Source organism: Chrysochloris asiatica, unplaced genomic scaffold, assembly GCF_000296735.1.
Source record: "Chrysochloris asiatica unplaced genomic scaffold, ChrAsi1.0 scaffold00179, whole genome shotgun sequence".
Classification (NCBI taxonomy): domain Eukaryota; kingdom Metazoa; phylum Chordata; class Mammalia; order Afrosoricida; family Chrysochloridae; genus Chrysochloris; species Chrysochloris asiatica.
In genome coordinates, this window is record NW_006408697.1 from 2,407,153 (window position 1) to 2,423,994 (window position 16,842).

Below are 16,842 nucleotides of genomic sequence, written 5' to 3' on the forward strand. Positions count from 1 at the left end.
GCAGCCCGATTCGTAACCACTACGCTACCAGAGCTCCTTTCAGCCATCACATTAGGAGTGAGTTAATTAAATGTTTGACCAAATATATAGCAGGCTAATTTTTAAGCTGCTAATTTTGTATGGCCCATGAAAGATGTTATAAACTGTGGCAGAGAAAAGTCTCTCCATCCCTGCTCTATATAGCAATTTCTTTACTGTGTGAAGAAACAGGCACTAGGGATACTCATAGCAGACAATTTGTTACTCAGATTTTATAGCAAAACTTAAAACCATTTCAAATTGCTTGTGGGATCTATTATAAAGCAATTAAATGACTTCAGTTTCTTTTCATCTCCCTTTTTTATTTGTGACTAGTTGTTAATGAGAAATCAAATGGTCAGCATTCAAGAAACACGAGAAATGAAACTGTAATGGCCACAAATTGAGACTACAAACCAGAGTCTATTGGGATAAAACCATAAACAAGTTTGGTGCTCCAAAAGGAGGTCATATCTGTTAATGATGGAGTTTGCTCTCTAGAAAAGTAAGGACTACGGGAGTTTAAAAACACGTATTATATTGAAATGCATTTTTATGATCTATTTTGAAATGGTACCATTATATGAAACACTCTAATCTGGCAGGTATACCAGTGATTATATAGAGTTAAACAGGAGTAGAGAATGACATTTTTTTTTCTTTCTCAAAAAGGAGCATGGGGGTCGAAACAAAAAAGCTTGAGAAGCATCATGCTAAGGCTTCTGTCTTCCAAGAGAGCGTTCCTGGGTAGTACAAACCTTTAATGCACTAGGCTGTAAACGGAAAAAACTGGAGGGTTGAGTCAATCCAGAGATGTCTCAAAAGAAAGACATGGTGACAGCCTTCCAAAAAATCAGCCATTGCCAATCCTAGGACGCACAGCTCTAGGGAGAACTAACTAAACAGCTACTGGTTTGTAATCGGTCCTCGTGGAGAGCCGCAGCACACAGACACAGAGACGGGACTTGTTCACTACCTGCTTGGTCTATAAGCCAGCCTGAGCTCTGTGATGTATTGTGCTGGTTCCTCCCATAAGATAAAAATGAGGAAACTGAAGCATAACTTATTTTATGATAAAGGAAAGTGAGGCATGTCTGCTTTTCCTTCATAGGTTAGATCATGAGCTTTGTTTTGTTTATTGGATAGGCAGTGTGATAGCATTTCTTCCTCTCTGCCTGGGTCCAGCTGCATGTCATCTACAAGCTGCTCCTGCATGCTCATTTCTCATCCTCTGGAAGATGAGCTCCCTACACTGGGGACGGGACACAGTGATCCTACCACAACCAAAGAACCAACGCTGAAGTCAATTCATTTATTGAAAAACCAGTTGATGCCAAGTTGACCCTGACTCAGTGACTCCATATGTACCAGAGTAGGCCTGTGCTGCGTAGCAGTTTCTTTCTTTCTAAACATATTACTTTATTTTTATAGGGTTTTCAATGGATGATTTTTAGAGGTAGACCGCCAGACCTTTCTTCCACAGTGTCTCTGACTCTGGGGGCAGCGAGAGGGGGACTCAAACTGCAAACCTTTCAGTTAGCAGCAGAGCAAGGTAACTCTTTGTACCAACCAGGAGCTCCTTTCATTTCTTTAAACAAAAGGTGGTGCTCTCAGGACACTCTTGTTGGCATCCTGACATTGCACCTATGACCCGATCAGGTTCAAGGGCAAGAGCGTCTCAGCTAAATGTCAGCAGTTGCATGCTTAGAAATAGAACATACTTCAGCTCCTGGGCAATGGCAGCAATCTGTTCCACCCGGTCCTGGTGAGCTGCCAGGTCGCTCTCGAACGCCTCATGTTTCCGCAACAAAGCCCGGATCTCAGTTAGGGACGCCGACTCATAATCCTTCTGCAGCAAGATCTGCTCTTTGCCTGGAAAGTTTGCAGCAGGGATTAACAACAGTCTGGTCTCATGCCACCTCTTCTTCTATCAGCTCAGCTCTTGGTGACCATTAAACTCTCAAAGTCATTGAAATTGCAAAGAACCAAGAGACAAGGAAGAAGAACACAGCACCGAAGAGGCAGGCAAACCTTTCACTGGAATTCAGGCTGTCACTCCCACTAACGATGCCCAAACTCCATTTATAGTTTGAGAGCTCATGTCTACAAAGTCTTAGTAAACACCTGATGTCCTCTAGATTTAATGAAGGGAGAAAAACATGTTGGGTGCTTTGTATAATGCGAATTTGTATCCCTCATAATTCTAAGCAAAAAGTTTCTGATTTTCCAGTGTGATGCTCAGTTAAGTGAGTAACCAACACAAAAGCTACCTGGGATGGAGATGGAGCGTCTGTTTTCTGTTTGCTTACCACATTGATTCTCCCCTGACCCAGTTCTTTTGACCAGAAATCAACATTTTTGTGTGGTTAAATGCATCCTGCATTGCCCTCCTTCCCCCCGCCCCCGCCGGCAATACTGGAACTTTTCCTTTCTGAACCTCCACCTATTTCTCCATAATGATTTCTTAAACCTAGCAGGTGAACCCAAATTTTATCTCTGGCAGGCGATCTTTCAGATTTTCATTCTACAAAGTTAGAACTGGAAAGCAGAGTCTCATATATTGAATGATTACAATAATACACCGATATGCTCAGTAAATATTTTATAGACATAAATTCATTATTGTTGTTGTTAGGTGCTGTCGAGTTGGTACCCACTCATACCGATCCAATCTACAACAGAACAAAACACTGTCTGGTCCTGGGCCAACCTCACAATAGCTGCTATGCTTGAGCCCATTTGCTGCTGCCACTGTGCCAATCCATCTAGTTGGGGGATCTTCCTCTTTATCGCTGACCCTCCACTTTATCAAGCATGATGTCCTTCTCCAGGAACTGGTCCCTTCTGATATTATGCCTTAAGTATGAGGAATGGAGTCTGGCCATTCTGGTTTCTAAAGAACATTCTGGCTGTACTTCTAACACAGATCTCTTTGCTCTTTTGGCCCTCCATAGTACTTTCAATATTCTCCTGCAACACCATAACTCAAAGGCATCAATTCTTGTATGATCTTCCTTACCCACTGTCCAACTTTCACATGCATATGAGGCTACTGCCAACACCGTCGCTTGGGTCAGGTACACCTTAGTCCTCAAACTGACATCTTTGCTCTTGAACACTTTAAAGAGGTCTTGTGCAGCAGATTTGCCTAATGCTTGATTTCCTGACTGCTGCTTCCATGAATGTTGATGGTTGATCTGAGCAAAATGAAGTCTTTGGCAACTTCAATCTTTCCCTCAATTTATCTTGAGGTTACTTATAGGTCCAGTGGAGAGGATTTTTGTTTTCTTGACATTGAGATGCAACCCATACCGAAAGCTGTGTGCTCTTCGATCTTTATCAATAAGTCTTTTAAGTCCTCTTCATTTTAGGCAAGCAACGATGTACCAAATGCATATCACAGGTTGTTAATGAGTCTTCCTCCAAACCTGATGCCACGTTTTTCTTCATATAATCCAGCTTCTCAGATTATGTGCACAGCATCCAGATTGAATAAGTATGGTGAACGAATACAACCTTGGCACACACCTTTCCTAATTTTAAACCATTCAGTGTTCCCTTGTTCTGTTTGAACAACTGCCTCTTGTGGTATGTACAGGTTCCTCATGAGCACAGTGAAGTGCTTCGGAATACTCATTGTTTGCAATGTTGTCCATAGCTTGTCATGACCCACATAATAGCCTTGCGTAGTCAATGAAGCACAGATTAACATTTTTCTTGTAGTCTTTGCTTTCAGCCAAGATCCATCCATCAGCAATGAGATCCCTCATTCCATGGCCTCATCTGAATCCAGCTTGAGCCTCTGGAAGTTCTCTGTCAGTGTATGATTGTAGCCGTTTGTGAATTATCTTTAGTAATATTTTACTTGCATGTGATATTAATGATACTGCCATTATATCTTCAGTAGAAACTCTATGAGAGAAGTATGACTGTCATTCCCATTGTGAAGAGGACAGCGAGGCACAGAGAGGTTAGGGAGTGGTCCGAAGCACACAGTTAAGTGTCAAAGCTAGGACTCAAACCGTATCTGGCTGCAGGGTCCACACTATTTGCTATGCAATATTAACAGTCAAATAATAATAACAAAGGGGACCAAAGGGCAAAGAGAAACCTCGCTGACCTTTCCTCACTATGGAGTACTATATTTTTTTCTTCTACTTCAGCACGAACAACACTATTTAGTCTAGCAGACAGTCAAAGAATATTAAGAACATATTATCATGGGTATGGGAACACAGCCTGAAAGAAATAGGGGGATTTCTAAATAAAAGCAAGGAGTCCTGGTGTGGCACTGTGGGTTAATGCACTGCACTGCAAAGCCGATTTGAACCGCAAGGTTGGCGGTTCAAGCTCACCAGCCACTCCTCAAAAACCCTATACAGGCTTGCTATGGGTTGGAACTGACTTGATGGCACTTAACAACAATAAGTGAAAGCAGGAAGCTAGATTATAGAAAATGATAGTTAGCAGTGGTGATGGTTAAGGTTTTGTGTCAACTTGGCTTGGCCAGGAGGATTCTCAGTGGGTTAGCAGTTACGATTCAGTTATCACCTCCAGGAGGAGATGGAATATGATGCACTTATCCCAGTGATACGATCTGATGTGATCAGCTCTGATCTGGTGTAATTACCCTGCGTGTTGTAACTCCTCACATCTATGACGCTAACGAGGTAAGGTGCAAGCCACAGGACTAGGCTGTATCTTCAGTCAATCTCTTTTGGGATATAAAAGGAGAGGAAAGTGAGCAGAGCTCAGAGGGACCCACTGCTGTTATTAAGTGCTGAGAAAAGATTGAAGTTGTCAAGGACTTCATTCTTCTTGGATCAACTATCAACACTCGCGGAAGCAGCAGTCAAGAGATCAGACGACGTATTGCACTAGGCAAATCTGCTGCACAGGAACTTTTTAAAGTGTTGAAGAGCAGAGATGTCAGCTTGAGGACTAGGGTGCGCCTGACCCAGGCCATTGTGTTTTCAATAGCCTCATATGGATGTGAAAGCTGGACAGTGAATAAGGAGGATCGTAGAAGAATTGATGCCTTTGAGTTGTGGTGTTGGAGGAGAATACTGAAAGTGCCATGGACTGCCAAAAGAACTAATAAATCTGATTTGGAAGAAGTGCAGCCAGAGTGCTCCTTGGAGGCCAGGATGGCTAAGCTTTGTCTCTCCTACTTTGGACATATTGTCCAGAGGAAACAATCGCTGGAGAAGGATGTCATGCTGGGTAGGGTGGAGGGTCAGAGAAAAAGAGGAAGACCCCCAACGAGATGGATCAGTCAGGTGGCATCATTGATGGACTCAAGTGTGGCAGCGGTAGTGAGGTTGGCCCAGGATCGAACATTGTTTCATTCTGCTGTGCATGGGGTCGCTATGAGTCGGTTCTGACTCGATGGCACCTGACAACAACAACAAGTCAGCTCTGATGCATAGTGACCTTTGATAAGGTTTCCAAGAAGTAGCTGGTGGGTTTGAACTGCCAAACGTACAGTTAGCAGTCCAGTGCTTATCCTACAGAACCACACCAGGAACCTTCTACCACCAAGAAACAAGAGGTAGGGGTCCCTGCCCTGTGAAGCAGTTCGATCCAGTAAAGACTGATGCTTGGTCACACGGACCACTGGGCCTGCAGACGATGAAAGAGACAAGGACCTTGTCTGGAACCAGAATGGTAGCCTCGCAAAGTGTGAGAGAATCAATTTCTGTTGTTAGTGTCATCCACTTGTGGTATTTCTGTTACAGCAACGCTAGAGAACTAAGACACCAGTCTTCCTTTGCAAGTACGTTGTCTAAGTGGGAAATTACGTAGCTTTGTGGAACTTGGTTTAATGCTTTACTTGCAGAAGCTTGTATCTTGACCAGGGCGGCATGATCCACATTTGTTGTTAAGTGCCATTGTTTTGATTCATGATGATCCTATATAGGGTTTCTGAGGAGCAGCTGATGGGCTTGAACCATTGACCTTGAGGTTCAAATCGACCTTGTAGTCCAGTGCTTTATCCTACAGCACCACACTTAGAGGATAAGCAAATATTTGCTGAAACAAATAGGAGAAGTCTAGAAAGATGGAAGGACGCCAGGCCTCACACAGGAAGAACACAGTCTGGGTGCCATTTTGTGAAGAAATATTTGTCTGCTCAACTCGAAAAAACCTATTCTGTCCACATGGAGAAATTTAGTAGTAAGACAGCAAAGCAGAAAAAAGTGAGGACAGTTACCTGCAGGGTCAAAGATGTGAGGGATAAAGTTAGTAACTGGCCTCTGTCCACAGCTCAACTCTGATCTCCCGAAATCCACATCTGAGTCGAGTCTACTTACCATATGCCCAAGTCTCATGCGTTGACGCCTTCTGCCTGAACTTCTCAGCCAGGTGCTCCAGGCGCTCGAGCCTCCGAATCTCATTGAGGAGCCATTCCTCGTAGCCCTTCTCAGCCTGCTCCAGCCTCTGCCAAGCCCCAGCGATGTCCTGGAGAACATAAAGACACATGAAAGCACTCACGTTATACTCCGGCTCTGACTTTTAAAATGAATACCCAACACCATGTGCTTTTTTGAAAGGGCTGCTAACCTCAAAGTCAAGCTTGAAACTACCAGCTGTTCTATGGGAGAAAAGATGAGGCTTTCTCTTTCTATAGAGATTGACGGCCTCAGAAACCCTATACAGGGTCGCTATGAGTTGGAACCGACTCCACAGCACAGAACCACCACCATGTGTTTGACGGAGCCCTGTTAGCACAGTATATTACAAGCTGGGTTGCTAACCACAAGGTCAGTAGTTTGAATCTATTAGATGCTCCGCGGGAGAAAGATGAGGCGCTCCCCTCCTGTAAAGGTTAATAGTCTTGGAAACTCTCTGTGGGGTCGTTTATAAGTCAGAACTGACTTGGTGGCACAACCACCTCCACCATGGGTTTCACAGTCTTCCTGGCTGGTTTTCTTTTTCCTCTGAAATAACCATGAAACAATTTGGCTTCCAAATGTTTTATCATTGTGAGATTTTACCACTGCCATCCGCTAATAAAACCTGATGCTTTTCCAGATTAGTAAGAAGTCATAGGATTGGAATTTTCTGGCTAGAAAAGTTGAAACTTCAACTCTTATTCAGTGATGGGGATCAATTCTCCACCCACCCATTCAGCTACCAGTTAACTGTTTACTGGGCATTTAGAATGTGTCAGGCACATGGAGTAAACAGCACCTATACTGTCCACCAGGGGGCAGTGGCGGCTCAGCTGCTGAATTCTCAGGCCAGGCACCTCTAGTACAGCCACCTCCATACGCGTCAGAGGAGGTGTATGGGGCCATGTGATATTGAACAGGTTTCAGTGAAGCTTCTAGACCAAGAGAGACATGAAGAAAGACTTGGCGATCTTCCAAAATCCAGTCAATGAAAATCCTATGGGCCACAAAGGTCTAATTCTCAGCTGGTCATGGGATAGGACAGTATTGTGTTCTGATGTGCACAGGGTCACCATGAGTTGGGCCCTGATTTAGCAGCAAGAAACAACAACATGAAGCCCCCGGGCACCCACTTTCATGACTGTGGAGAAAGAGACAGCACACAAGTCAGTTAATTTCAGCTATGAAGGAAAAACAAAGCATGGTTCAGTGAAACGGGGTAGGGGGACTTCTTCTGCCTCAGGTAAGTTGCAGAGAAGACCCCCGGCTGCATTTCAGCTGCGACTTTCTGTCTGTCAGAAAAGGCAAGCCGTGTGAAGGACTGAGACCTCAAGCCAAGGGAATAAGTTTAAAATCTGAGGAGGGGACAAGTGTGGCGTGTTGGGAGAAGGAAGGCCAGTGTGCTGTGAGGGGCAGGAGGTCAGTGAAGTGGGGAGGGTCAGACTAGGTAGGGATGATCTGAAGTGATAACGAATAATAAATGATAATAAATTTGGATTTTACTTTAAATCTTGTGGGCAGTCACTGGAGGTTCAGAAATGAGAAGAGACATATCCAATTTTCATTTTTAAAGGATCACTGTGGCTGCTGTGTGGAGAACGAGCTTTAGGGAGCAAAAGCAGAGCAAAAAAACAAAGAACTAGTTTGAAGAGATAAAGAGAGGTAAGGAATCCCTGGGTGATGCAAATAGTTAACACACTCACTGTTAACAGAAAGGATAGAGGTTGGGGGTCTACCCATAGGTACCTCACAAGAAAGGCCTGGTAATCCATCTGGAAAGAGCAGCCACTTGTAATCTGACGCACATGAGTCGGTGCTGACTCCGGGTTTGGTTTGTATTCACACAAGATAGGTTACTGGCAGTGGAGCCAAAGGCACAGGGTTGAGAATGAATCTAGCAACGGAGGACTTGCTGAGGAGCCGGAGGCAAGAAATTGACAGAAAGGAAGGACCAAGGATTTGACCTTCAACAACTTAGAAGATGTGACTGGTGGTGGTGGTAAGTGCCATCGAGTCAGTTCTGACCCATAGCAACCCTGTGTAGGGTTTCTGAAGAGCAGCTGGTGAGCTTGACTGCCGACCTTGAGATTCAAACTGACTTTGAAGTCCAGCGCATTAACCCACAGCCCCACGCCAGGACTCCAGAAGATGTGGCTAGGATTGAAGAAACTGTGAGAAGACTATATGGGATTATGTTAAGGTCCTGGCGTAGCGCTGTGGGTTAATGCGCCAGACTGCAAAGCCGTTTGAAATGCAAGGGCAGTGGTTCAAGCTCACCAGCTACTCCTCGGAAACACTGTACAGGGTCGCTATGGGTCGACATTGACTTGACGGCACTTAACAACAACAATAACAACAATAAGGTGTAAAATAAGGAGCTCTGGTAGCGTAGTGGTTACGAATGGGGTTGCAAACCTCAAGGTCAGCAGTTTGAAACTACGAGCTGTTCCGTGGGAGAAAGATGAGGCTTTCTGCTCCCGTAAAGATTTACAGCCTTGGAAAGCCTGTACAGGGTCGCTATGAGTCAGAACCGACTCCACAGCACACAACAAGAAGGTGTAAAATGCTTTCAAGATATTCCAGTGGCTATAAGGAGGCTGGAGCTCAGGGAAGACATCAGAGCTGGTGATGTGCACGTTGAACATGTCAGTGTACAGAAGGTAATCACAGAGATCACCTGGAGAAAGCAAAGACAGAGAAGAGGGCTGAGGACCAAGCCCACGAGTCACCAATACGCAGAGGCAAAACCTGCATTCAAAAGAAATGGACAAGAACTTGAGGTGAGGTAGGAAGAAAAACAGGAGTTGTCTGGAGCAGAAAGATGTCTAGGAAGGAGGCAACAGCCAGGTGGATGGAAAGCTACTGGTAAGTCAGGAGTGGGTAAATACAAGTGATAACAGATTACCGCACGCTGAAAAAAACAACTAAATGCATGAGAGGTACGGGATTAGAAACTGGTACCATAAAGAACTCTTCCAAGATGTTTTTCAATAAAAGGGAACTGAGAAATGGATCAGGAGCTATAAGGAACTATGGAGTCATTGGTTTCTATTTTTGTTTAGCAGATTCTCAAACACTTTGGAATGATTTTGAGAGAAGAGCCAGATGATGCTGATAAATGTAGGATCTTGATACAGTGCTTAGGAAGGACCCCAGAGGCAGGGAAGAGAAAGCACATGGCGTGATGTTGGTAGAGCTACTGGGGAAAATGAGGTAAGGTCCATGAGGAGGCAAAGAAAAGCAAACCATCTACTAAAGGCCTACTCTTTGAGAGGCACTGTACCAGTGGCAGGCAGGATAATGACAGGGAGAAAAGGAGGTGCAAATGGCTGGGGGCTTGAGGCCATCCAGAGGCACTTCAGAGGAAAGGTCTGGCAGTTTACTTCTGAAAAGTCCTTGAGAACCCAAAGGAACATAGTTCTACTCTGATCCACACAAGTCAGAGTTGGCTCAGCGGCACCTTTCTTTAACAGATTGGTTTGCTGTCGTAAAGTGCTGTTGAGTCGGTTCTGACTCACAGTAGCAACCTTGTGTAGGGTTTCTGAGGAACGGCTGTTGTGTTTGAACCGCTGACCTTGAGATTCAAACTGACCTCGCAGTGCCTCACCAGGACTCCAATAGATTGGCTTATGCTTAAGAAGGAGGAAAAAAAAATCAAGAATGAAGTGGTACTGGTCCAAAATGGTATTCATGCAACTGCAATGATTCAAGAAATCAGCACCTCTGTATCTGCCCATCCGAAGTCTTTATGGAATGCGCGGGCATCCTTCCCTGGCACTCACCGACACCATCTTGCCCTCCGAGGGCATGAAGGCTGGCCGGTTGCTGATCCTCAGCTTGGTCTGCAGCGTGTTGAAGTTGATCTCCAGCTGGCATTTCTCCTGCACCTTGGGCGGCTTGTGCTTCCGGCGGTAGTCCCGGAAGTCCTCCAGCTTCTTCTGCATGGCTTGCATGGTCTTCTCGGGGGTGCGGTTCTCCAGCCAGGGGATCGTGCGACGAATCCATTCCAAAAGCTGTCCCCAAAACACAAAAAAGACTGCTGAAACCCCATCACATAGACGGCCGCAATTCAAAAATAGAGGCATCTAACAATTTGTGATGGAGTACCCCGACTTTCCTAAATGTAGAGAAGTGATCACAAGCCCCTTACTAGGAGGAGGGCATTATAGCCCAGATAAACTGCTCAGTTCCTGTGGACACAGCATTCCCATCCTTATCCCTGTTCTGCCCCCAACCCACAGCCAACAGTAATCACCCCCATGAAACCACACACCGTAAGAAAACCGCAAGGCAGCACAAGTCATGGGTGACAAGAATGTGACACTTACGGAAAACTCAGGGACCAGACATTAGCAGACAAATGCTGGATGGAACTCTCAAATTAAAAACCAAATCAACAAAATACCTAACATGGCGGGAATGTAGTGTTCTAAAATCAGCAAGTAATTGGGTTTCACTGAAAATGTACTTGTATTTTAAATAGGCTCAAATCTAGTTAACTTGCTAAGTAAATATACCGTGAGCCTGGGGCGAGTTCAATGCCAAAGTGTATTTTAGCATCTAGCTTTTAAGGAAATTCACAAATTCAGTGAGCATGGGAGTGAATTTCTAAGGATGAAGCACCCACCTCACCTCGACCTCAGAGATGACCTACTGATAACACGTTTTTCTTTTATACTTTAGACTACTGATCACTTGGAAGATGACTGCAGATTAGAATAAGAAACAGAGTAATAAATAAAATAGTGGCACACCCATCGTCTAAGTATTTATGGAGAACCACTAAGGGATCAAAGGAGACAAGGCAGGATATAATTATTGAGGATTGTCTGTTTATGATCCGTATCATGCTTAAATCCTGAGTTTATCACTGGTATCAAAACAATGCGGCCAAATTGAATTTCTCTATAGCAGTAGCGTGAACATATAAACACAATCTCATTAGACTGGATTAACATCAATTCCTCTTTGTGAAGGTAGATTACAAGAGTCCTGATAATGCCTCAGTGCAGACCAGGTAGGAGCAAAATCAAGTCAGAGAGGAATCAACTGAGTGTGTGTCACTGTGCTTGAATTGCATTTGGAACTTGTGTTACAGGAAACAAGGAGCGGTGGGTAGCACGACTGGCGGGCTGCTATTTATGCTCTTATACGGACAGGAGCTCTGGTAGTGTAGTGGTTACGAATAGAGCTGCAAACCGTAAGGTCAGCAGTTTGAAACTACCAGCTGTTCTGCGGGAGAAAGATGAGGCTTTCTGCTCCCATAAAGATTTACAGCCTTGGAAACCCTGTACGGGGTCGCTATGAGTCTGATTCGACTCAAAGGCACATAACAACAACAACGGACAGAAAGGGGAACGATACGAAAAGTACTGTTCTAACCACGAATGTAGCCGGAAGGTGCCATAGAAACACATTCAGATATCTTGGCCAGAAGGTTAACATTGCCACACTTCTGTCTAGATATCCAGACACACGTGGCTGAACCATGTCCTCACACATGCTGGGCATGCCGCTTTGCCAGGGTCCCTATGTGGAAATGCTTCTGAATAGGAAGCACACCCTATTTGATGTCAGAAGCCAATGAAGCAGGAGAAAAACAAGGGGTTCAAGGTCCTCTGAAAACATGCACTAGACTTGTTGGGAAGACCATTAGGATTAGGGTAACAGGTATGCCTTTTTACGAGAGGAGCTGTCTCTGAGGTCAAGTGTAGTTTTCTATGTTTTTTGTTTTCTCTATCTGAGATGAAAAAATGCAAGAAAAATAAAATTAAATTAAAAAGAAAACACTGAAACTTTCCGTGTTCACCATCCGGTCCTCACACTCTGGGTGAATGTGTTAGGATGGCAGGCCCCCAGTTTATTTTACCTCACTTGCTAGCCTCTCATATTCTTCCATCAGCCTCTCATTCTCTTGATTCACAGCAAGAACCTTACATATCCTGTTAGCTGCTGTCTCGGCCTGTAAAACACAATAGGTAAACAGGACGGCTCTGTCGGCAGGGCATGCAGACACAGAACTGGACACAACAGGCGCAGAACGGGCAGGAACGGGGAGACGGCGTGCTGTAAATTGTGCAGATTCTGGGTTAGGGTGTCATCAGACTGAGGGCATGGCTGTTTAATACTATGAATCATTTCACACCTTTTTACAGTTTTCACACAGACTTACATGGCAGGCTGAATATACTGTAGGGAATGATGGGGACAAAACATCAGGCAAGTTAGTAACAGAGATTTTTGGTTCCTGAAGGGCACCCTGATTATTCAATCTCATGACCATGGGGTGGAGAATGTGCTGAACGCCATTAGTAAACAGAAGTCAAGCAAATATTCCTGGGCCCTGAATAAACACATCGTTATACGTGAGATCTCCTCTTCTCCTCAAAAGAATACTTAGATGGTAGCCTTCATTCATGGCGATCCCATGTGCACAGAGCCCCGTTCGTTGCTCCGTAGGGTTTTCTTGACTGTGCTCTTTCAGAAGTGCATCTCTGGAACTTTCTTTTGAGGCACCTCTGGGTGAATCTGAACCATTCACCTTTTCGTTAGTACTCAAGTGCTACGTGGGCTCACCAAGAATCAGAATCAACTTGACAACAATTGGCTTTTTTTGTTTTTATCATCCCACAGAGCTGAGTTTGATTAAGACTTTATTTAATCTGCATAGGAGTGACGGAGGGAATAAGCAATTCTCTACCCTTGCTTGCATTGTGGAGAGGGAACTTGGGTGGGCCAGATGAATCAAGAAGAGGAAGTTGCTTGTCCTGGCTTCTAGACCACAGCCTGTGCCAAAGCCAAAGCCTGCAAGGTCTACTAAGGGTCAGTTTCTGGTATCATCATTCTTGTCCATGATCTTAAGAAGATGACAGAAACAGTATGCATTTTGCCTGCCACAATCCATCAGCAGCCTCTTACGTGACACTTAAAAGGGCGAAAACAAATCTGCAGAATCGGAGACATTCTTGTACAATGTTCCCAGGCTGTTTGTCTCAAGGAATGTGTATTTTTCTTTTCTCTTTTCAGTTTTAACAACTGGTAACACTTTCTTTCAGTTCAAATGAGATTAGTCTTCACTGAACAGTGAAGGCAATTTCTCAGCAGGGGAGAAGGAAGGGCATTGGAAAGGCATTTATGTCTCCTTGCAAATTCCCCATTCTCTGCTCAATGAAAAGGCTTATTTCAGAGGTCTTTGCTTTTTCCTAGAGCATGGATGGTTTCCATAATTTAATAATGGAATAAAAGTAGTATCTTAGAAGTAACGATGGATAAAACAGTCCAGGAGCTAGATCTAGACTTACGCTGTTAAGTATTGAGTTTTGAACTTGCCATATTAGATCATTATAAAACACTTAGAGTCCAAGGTAAGATGTGAAGCGCACAAACACACATCCAGGTATACACACACACACACAATTAAAACTGACAGAGGAGCAGCACAGCAACCCAGATGGACGAGTGTTGAATACCTGCTCCGCTCCCGCAAAAGCATGGTAGAAGCAGGAGACGTATGTCATGATAGCTCTTTCATCGGGTTTGGGAGTGTTCACAATGTCTGAAGGGAGGGAAAAAATAACACAGAAAACAAACACACACACCGATGAAGAGGAGAAACCAGGGTGAACAACGGGAAAAACGCATTGGTCTGTATCCATCAATTTTCTCGATGTCTCCTGCACCCAGAATTGGAGTCTTGGGAAGACTTAAATGATCTGTGAGCAGGGTGATGGCAGGCAGTGTGTTTTCTAATAATCAAACTCAGAGGTTTGGTCATTCAACACATCAATAAGGGGCCCATCTGTTGCATGCTGAAGCTGGTTATGACCCCTAGTTACCTGTATGAACCTCATCCTCTTGTCTCTTACTATATCGGGCCATCTGCACGATTGCTCTGAGCGACGCATATCACTTCATAAAAACGCTGGGGATACTAGCAGAACTCTCTGTCTCCATCTCTTCCTCACTTCCCCACCTCCCAGCTTCTACTCTACAAACTGCACTGGCTATGTGAGGATGAAATTCATTGGAGAAGGTTGATCTATGGACTCCTGGTGTCGGTAGTTCAAACCCACCTGCTGCTCCTCAGAAACCCTGTACAGGGTTGCTATGAGTCTGAGGAGACTCAATGGCACTCAACAACAACATGGATACAGGGTAGAACAGTGCTTGAAGGGTTTTCAATAATGGGTCTTTCAGCAGCAGATCGCCAGGTTTTCATCTAAGGCTCCTCTGAGTGGCCTTGAACTGCCACATTTTGGTTAGCAGTTGACTATGATAACCATTTGCACCATCCAGGAGGTCCACAGTTACTTACCATGCCATGGATAGAAATTGCTAGGGGTGACAAAACATCTAAAGAGAAGGGTATTTGTACACACTATTTGTTTTTGTTTGTATTTTATTATGACTTTTGCTGCCATTGTTATTAGTTGCTGAAATAACAAACAGGTAGAGAGAAAACCATGTGAGCACACAGCCTTTCATCATACTTTGGTTTATAGCTTTTCAATCTTGTTCTGAAACGTGCTTCAGTCAAAGGGCAGAATGAAGTTCAACAAATACTTTGCATTCTCTATGGTAGAAACCTATGTATAGACTTTGGGTTTAGAGGGGATATTACTACAAAGGATATGGGGCTGTGTAACAGTATGGCATTTTTTCTGGAAACAAACATGAACAGCTTACTCTTCATGGATAGAAGGTAAGTTTCAAAGAAGACCAGACTCAAAAGAATACAACAACTGCCTTCTCAGAACTAGACAGGCTTCCTTACTCAAAGGAGAGATAAAAACGATTTTAAAAATGATGACACAGAAGATGAAGGGTTAGCAATGGCCCTTCTTTGACCTCCTCACCTTCTGTGCACCGGCAAAAGCATGTAGCTTTTTGTATAAGTCAGTATGCCTCTCTCATCGGCTCTGTCAGTGGGTACTAAATCTGTGTGGAGCAAAGACGGCTTGGCTGCTCTTATAACATCAAGTTCCTGCTAAATGTTGCCTCAAGGGTAGAGACAGACGTTAAAGTAAGGACTCTTCCCCATCCACATATACACTGTGTTGTTAAAATCTTGCTCAAATCAAAGAAGTCACATCTGCAAAGTCATGACTTCCTGTGTGCTTTTGAGAACTGCCAAGGGGAATCAAGGAATTGCCAAGGAGAAGGACATGCCTAGCCCAGAAGAGCTGTGAACTAGGAAGAGAGTCCCATCCATGGTGAGAATGCTGAAGAACACTGCCAACTGCCCCTGAGTCGCCCATGCCCACAACTCCATGAACAAATGAAACAATTGCCTGTGGATCGGACAGTGTTCCATTGTGTTCTACAGAATTTTCATTGACTGACTATGTGAAGTAGATTGTCATCTTCATCTTCCTAGTCCATCTTAGTCTGGAAGCTCTGCTGACCACCTGTTAGCATTATAGCAACAAGTGAGCCTCCACGGACAGGTGGCTGCACAGAACGTGTAACAGCCAAGAGTCAAAGCTGGGATACCAACATGGAGGCAAGAGTTCTACCGCTATAGCAGTACAATGTCACAGAACGCTAGCATTTGGGAATACACAGCTATACACATCCAGGGACTGTCTACCACTAGAAATACACCGAGTCCACCTTGAACCCTGCAGCCACAGATCTATGCTTAGAGTTCACTTCAAAAAAGGTTTGTGGAGGAAGATAGGGAAACAATTTTGTACCATTTTAGAAATATGGTAGACAGTAAAGATGAGCAAGATTTTCACCAGTTTTTATGACAGTTCATGAATTGGCCACTAGAAAATCTTCACTTAGATTTTAGAGATCAATAGAAATAGAGAAAGTAAGATGAATAACCACAGATAGGAAGGCAAGGGTTCACCAAAAGGGTTTAACGACCTGACAGGAAGACACGAAGACATGCTGTTACAACAAAAGATGCATTTTAAATACAGTATTGTGGTGATGTAAGTCTGAGAGTTTTAAGCAAAGACAAGAAGGTTAATCCCTGGGGGAAACTGTTAGGGAAACTTTATCATATGATAGCATATTCCATGCCCAAGTTAGTGAAGTTCATAACCCCTTGCCAGTAGATTTCTACGAGAAATTACTATACAAGGGTGACAATATAGCGTGAAAGATAAAGCAATGCAATGGGAGATAAGAATTCGTCATAATGGAAGAAGCAATGAGCACAATGTGAACCCATCTGTCAACTGTAAAAGGATGCACAGAACAGATAAAACCCATATATAGACTCAGAGATGAAGGAAATACCTAAGAACTGAGAAGAAGGTTAGAAATACAAGACAAAATGAGGATGAACCCACTCATCACTATAACTGACTTTCTGAATAGGAAACTCATCCTTAATCTTAGGATGTCTGGGAGGCATAAAAAGGCGAATGAATTTACTTCCTGTTACCTACTTATTCCTTTCTTTAGCATCCTGGCT

At 44.0% G+C, this 16,842-nt stretch overlaps 1 protein-coding gene across 1 annotated transcript in view; it reads right to left on the reverse strand.

The window, feature by feature from the left end:
• ACTN2 (actinin, alpha 2) overlaps positions 1 to 16,842 on the reverse strand; it is a 104,307-nt gene that overhangs the window by 20,766 nt on the left and 66,699 nt on the right. The window contains exons 8-12 of the mRNA XM_006872001.1: positions 13,883 to 13,968; positions 12,283 to 12,375; positions 10,196 to 10,426; positions 6,333 to 6,480; positions 1,740 to 1,890 (exon numbers count right to left, since the gene is read on the reverse strand). Coding sequence (XP_006872063.1) covers positions 1,740 to 1,890; positions 6,333 to 6,480; positions 10,196 to 10,426; positions 12,283 to 12,375; positions 13,883 to 13,968 — 709 coding nt within the window. The remainder of the gene's footprint in view (positions 1 to 1,739; positions 1,891 to 6,332; positions 6,481 to 10,195; positions 10,427 to 12,282; positions 12,376 to 13,882; positions 13,969 to 16,842) is intronic.